The sequence below is a fragment of the Echinops telfairi genome, unplaced genomic scaffold (assembly GCF_000313985.2).
Source record: "Echinops telfairi isolate 266 unplaced genomic scaffold, ASM31398v2 ScPeMD7_7469;HRSCAF=8507_1, whole genome shotgun sequence".
In the NCBI taxonomy this organism is placed as follows: Eukaryota; Metazoa; Chordata; class Mammalia; order Afrosoricida; family Tenrecidae; genus Echinops; species Echinops telfairi.
In genome coordinates this window covers 76,222,621-76,227,878 of record NW_022111373.1, presented here as the reverse complement: position 1 = coordinate 76,227,878, position 5,258 = coordinate 76,222,621, and the positions used below count along the sequence as shown (strand labels likewise).

General features: G+C 36.6%; 1 protein-coding gene across 2 annotated transcripts in view; it reads left to right on the top strand.

Moving 5' to 3' along the window:
* Positions 1-3,314: 3,314 nt before the first annotated feature.
* The window catches only part of POLK (DNA polymerase kappa), a 68,616-nt gene continuing 66,672 nt past the window's right edge, over positions 3,315-5,258 (top strand). For both annotated transcript variants that reach the window (XM_045285084.1, XM_004703531.2), the window contains exon 1: positions 3,315-3,468. In XM_045285084.1, the coding sequence (XP_045141019.1) occupies positions 3,334-3,468 (135 nt within the window). In that variant the 5' untranslated portion in view covers positions 3,315-3,333. The remainder of the gene's footprint in view (positions 3,469-5,258) is intronic.

The window sequence follows — 5,258 nt, the reverse complement described above, 5'->3', positions numbered from 1 at the left end:
TCAAGTCCATAAATCTAATATTAGCCTATACGTCTGATACTAGTCCCTAAATGACTCATGCACTTATATGCAATGATGCAAAACGTAGGAACATCACAGGCTGGTGGGTGCAAGTTTTGTGACTCCAATGGTGGTGGATGCATCTCCACAATTCTGGCCAAAATCAACATGGCTCCATGTGGCTTGTCAACAGGAATGTGCAATTAGAGAGAGAGAAAGTTCCCAGAATCCTCATGAGAAGGCCATGCCCACAAGGAGGCATTCTCAGGCTGTGACCTGATTGACAGGCTAGACTCCACCGCTTCACTCTTAATATCCTCAAGTTGACACCAGATTATATAACTACCACAGGGACTTAAAACTTTTGAGGAAAAATTCTATTATCTCTAAATTTCATTGTTCCACACTTTCTAAAGCCATCTTGTATTACTAGAGATAATTATTTTAGTAGTATATAGGAAATAAATATTTCATTTGTAGTTCAAATTGTGTTTCTTAGTGTACTTGGTAGTCAAGATGTGCTTCATATGCTAGAAGTGACTGCAACATAAGATCTTAAAAGCTTGTAGGTGGACGTTTATGATACAGCTATTGATCTCTCATTATCCAGAGCAAAAACAAGTCAAGAAAATATAATTGGTACAAAGGACTAGTGTACTACACAAGCCTTACGCTCCTCTAGCACAGACAGAAGAACTAGATCTACCCAGCTGCTAATTGCTCTTAATTACTCTTGAATTACCAATTTCTCTTAAAGGAACCACAATAGTAAGTCTCTGATGTAGGAAAATGTGGAACAAAACTGAGAAATTGTTTAAAAAGACCAGGCTCACTGTTCTGACAGAGACTGATGGAATTCTCAAAACTATGGTCCTGGCACTGAACTCACTCTCCCCTCATCCACCACCTACCCTGGCTCAACACTCCATAGAACAAGCAACCATATGAGATCAAAAGAGCAGAGTTTGCCCAAGGATAAAGCTCCTATGGCAAACAGGCTTCAGAAATGGTAAACATGGAAGGACAGAAGAGTGCTATGGCATTGTGGGGATTTCAATGTCACAAAACAATGTGTATAAATTGTTGAATGAACAACCACTTTGCCAACTTTCACCCCTAATCATAATTTTACTTTTTTTTTAACTTTTAAAATAGAAGAATAATCTAGGTTACTGTGTTGAGGCTTGACTAAGAAGAGGAGCAGAAGCAGAGACCATTTAAGAGGCTCTTGTAGTAACCCACATGCAGTAACCCATGTGTAGAAACAGTTTCTCATATGACAATTAACAAGACTGGTCCCAAGAATGTGGAGGTTAAATATATCCTACCTGTCACACTTTTCCAAAATGCTGGATCACCCCATCACTTTTGACATCAACCACCACCATCTCCCCTTGGTACATCTTGGGGTTCTTCAATTTGCTGCAATGGCCATCCAGAATGCACAGTATAAAGTAAAATGGCTCACGTAGTTGTGTGTGCTACTAAGTCCCAAGTCCAAAATTCAACTGTGCATCTGGAGAATCTTCCTCATGTCACATCTGTGAAGCTGGAGAAATCAGGTCAGGTGATAAGCCACAACTCAAATTCCAAGAACTGGATGTAGGGTCCGATGGAGGCTCTCCTCTCTTGCTGGCAGTAAAATCCCACCCCCTGCTTTTGAGATAGTATACTTTGTACCCAGTAGGATGGCAGTCACTCACAACTGAGTCAAGTAATGCAATCAGTATCTTTCCTCACCTTCTTACGTCACTTGGGGCGGTGGTAAAACAAAAACACTGGTCAGAAGAGCCATAAATACTTCGCTACACTACACCTGGAAATGATGGTTGAGGCTAGATTGGAAGTAGTGAAGATAGTGAGACAGTGTAGGTTGAAAGCAGAACTCACAGGAATTCCTCACAGGATGGTGGGGTGTGTGAGAAAGAGGAGTCAAGAGTTGTTCCAAAGTTATTAACATGAGCATTTGGAAGAGATTAGATTTGCCCTCAACTGAGATGATGAAGGCTACAGTTGGCACTGGTTTTTGAAGGGTACAGGCAGACGAGATGATTTTTTTGGAAAATGTGTGAGTTGTTAGGCATTTAGATGAGAGTTATAAAGTCAGGCATGCTTGACATGCAGACAGTATGAAACATGCAACCGTGAAACTGGATATAGTTTGATAATCGGGCATCAACAGTCAAGAAGGTAGCTGAAAACTTACCCTTTCATCATTCTGCCACTTGCCAGTATTTTTGATAACCGTTTTTCTGACCAAAAACTTCAAAAGGCCTAGTGATCTACTTCTGGAAAATCAACCCTTAAAAGCCCTATGGAGTTCTCTTGGACACAGATGGGGTGCCCATGAGTCATATTCAGCTTGACTGGTGGTAGTTTTTTGTGTTTTTTAAAAAACACGGAATAACCAAATCTTGGTTACAAAGGTGTTAAAAAGTAGTATCTGGGATATTAGTATGCATGAATAAGCAAAATAATATGTGTGAAGGTAAACTCTAAGGAATTATGTACATATATTAAATAATTATTTGAAGGGAGCTTTCCTAACCTTACCTATTGAGTTGATTCTGATTCCTAGCATTTCTGAGACTGTCAATCTTGACAGGAACTGGGAGTGATATCTTGCTCACAGGAAACTGCTGGTGGGTTGAATTGCCGACCTTGCTGTCAGCAGTCCAATGCATAACCCACGGGGCTCCTTAATGTTCGAAGTGATAAAACATTGTAAAAATAGAATAATTTCCTGGAAATAAATTGTGTTTATTTTTTAAATGCTTTCACTACTTCAATAATAGAGGTCTGTATAAGTGCTATTAAACTTAGCATGCTTAGGAAAGGAAGTATTTTTATTTGTTTCTTATGCAGTAAATTAATCTGGAGGAAAAACATGAGCTTTGGGCTCAGACTTAGGTGTCAACACAGATGTTGCTACTTATTCGAAAATCTGTGCTCATAAACATATTCTAAGACTCAGACTTATTTTCTCTTCATTGGGAAATATTTTGCCTACCTTTCAGCGTTGCTATGCGGGTCAAATATAAAGTTCAAGCATAGTGCCAAGCACACAGCTGCTCAAACTCCAACTTACTGCCATTGAGTCTAAAGTAAATGTTCATTCCTGGCTTCCCTCCAGAAATACAATCATCTTGGCATGGTAAAATCTAAAAATCTGAATATTTTCATTTGCCAAAAATTAAACTATCATTTTAAAACTTTTTCTGATTTATCACTTTAACTTTTAAGTCCCCTGCTCCCTATCTGCGTGCTTTTAAATGTTGTGTTCATTTTGCATGCATTTTCAGTTACTGAAAGGAAGCGGTTTCAGTTCACACGATGAATAACACAAAGGAGAAGAAGAAGGAGTGCCATGATGATCTTCTGCTTAGGGTGGGACTCAATGATAATAAAGCAGGAATGGAAGGACTAGATAAAGAAAAAATTAACAAGATTATCATGGAAGCCACAAAGGTATGTTGCTTGTTTTCTTCAGTGTCCTTAACTTAGCAATCCTAGCATTGTGTTTGAAAGACAATCAGTAAGTTTTGAATATATATTGGTAAGATACAAAAAGAGATAGAATAATTTCCCTTTTTTTCTGTTTTTTTTGCCACAAACATGAATAAACAAAATATATGTGTTCTTTTTTTTAAACCCCAATAGATGAATAATATAATTGTTGTGTTATTTTTTCTGTTAATATAATTTGTGGTCATTCTATATAAGTAATTAAAAACTTTTCATTCTTGAATGTATGGATATACTATCATTTATTAAGCCAATCAGAAATATTTATTGATGAAAATATCATTTTTAATCTTTTGTTCTTATAATACAAAAGTGAATAACGTTGTATTTGCAATATATATGCAAGTATAACTAGAATTGGTACTACCAAAAGATAAATGCATTTGTAATTATTTATGGATTGTCAAATTATCCTCCATAGGGGCTGCATTAATTTATACTTCCACACCAGTATGTATTGCCAGACCACAAATTGGCAACACAATGTGTTACTAATCTTTTGGATTTGCCAGTCGTCAGTAACACAGTGCCGTTGAGTAGATTGCAATGCTGGGTGACCCTGCAGGACAGAGTATAACTGTCCCATGGAGTTTGCAAGGCTGTAAATCTTCATGCGAGCAGGTTGCCATACCTTTCTCTTTCGGAATGGCTGATGGGGTCAGTCCACTTACATTTCCTGTAGCAGCCAAGCACTTAACCACTGGAGCGCCAGTGCTCTCACAGTAACCTAGTGTAGCTTTAATTTGCCTTTGTCTGGAGAAGTCAAGTGTTTATCTTTCCATATGGGTAAAAGCCATCTGATTCTCCTTTTTTCATAAACTCTCTATTATGACTTCTAAACAATTTTCTATTGTGTTTATTGCTTACCTTTTGACTTGACTTGTGGTAGTAGTTTCTCCTGTGCAGGGTTTGTTATTTTGCTTTGGTTATTGTTATTGTTACTGCTCTTTAAGTAGTGTAACTGCTCAATTACTTATGACTGTCTCCAAGACAATAATTACTTAACGGATTATTCTAGCACTATGTTGGCTTCATTTGTATATTTTGAAATAAGCGTACAGAAAGGTATGTAATTTTAAGATAATATTCTTATTCAAGAAATACATGCTAATTTCTGGACCTTTAAAATGATTTGGTCAGAAATGAGGGGTGTGTGTGTGTGTGTGTGTCTGTGTGTCTGTGTGTATAATTGAGGCTGATATCAAATATAGAATGATATTAACAGTTGGTGAATCCAAATGAGGGCATATAAGCATTCACTATGTGAGAATTTGAAATTCGAAAATAAAAAGTTGAAGAAAAATATTTTAAGTATATTATATATATACATATATAAATTAAAAGAATGAAAGTAGAATGAAGAGATGGAATAAGCAAATAAAACATGGATTCTAGTTGAACAAATCAGCAGTAAAATGTATTTGAAACAGGAATTTGAATATAGACAAGTTGCTAGGTATTATTAAAGAATTGTTGATTGTATTAATTCTGAAAATGTTATGATATAGAAAATGTTCTTATTCTTACGGATGTGAACTGAAATATAAGGGTAAATCAATAAGTATTGCTACTAGGGTTTCATTTCATACATGCACAGATTGCTGTCAAACCATGTTTAAACATGTCTCTGCAATCAGTAGATGACTGCAGACCAAGTTTTCTCAATGATTCATGTGTCTGAGTCTCATTTCAAGTAAAACCATACTGCCATGATTTTGACTCATAGTGACCCT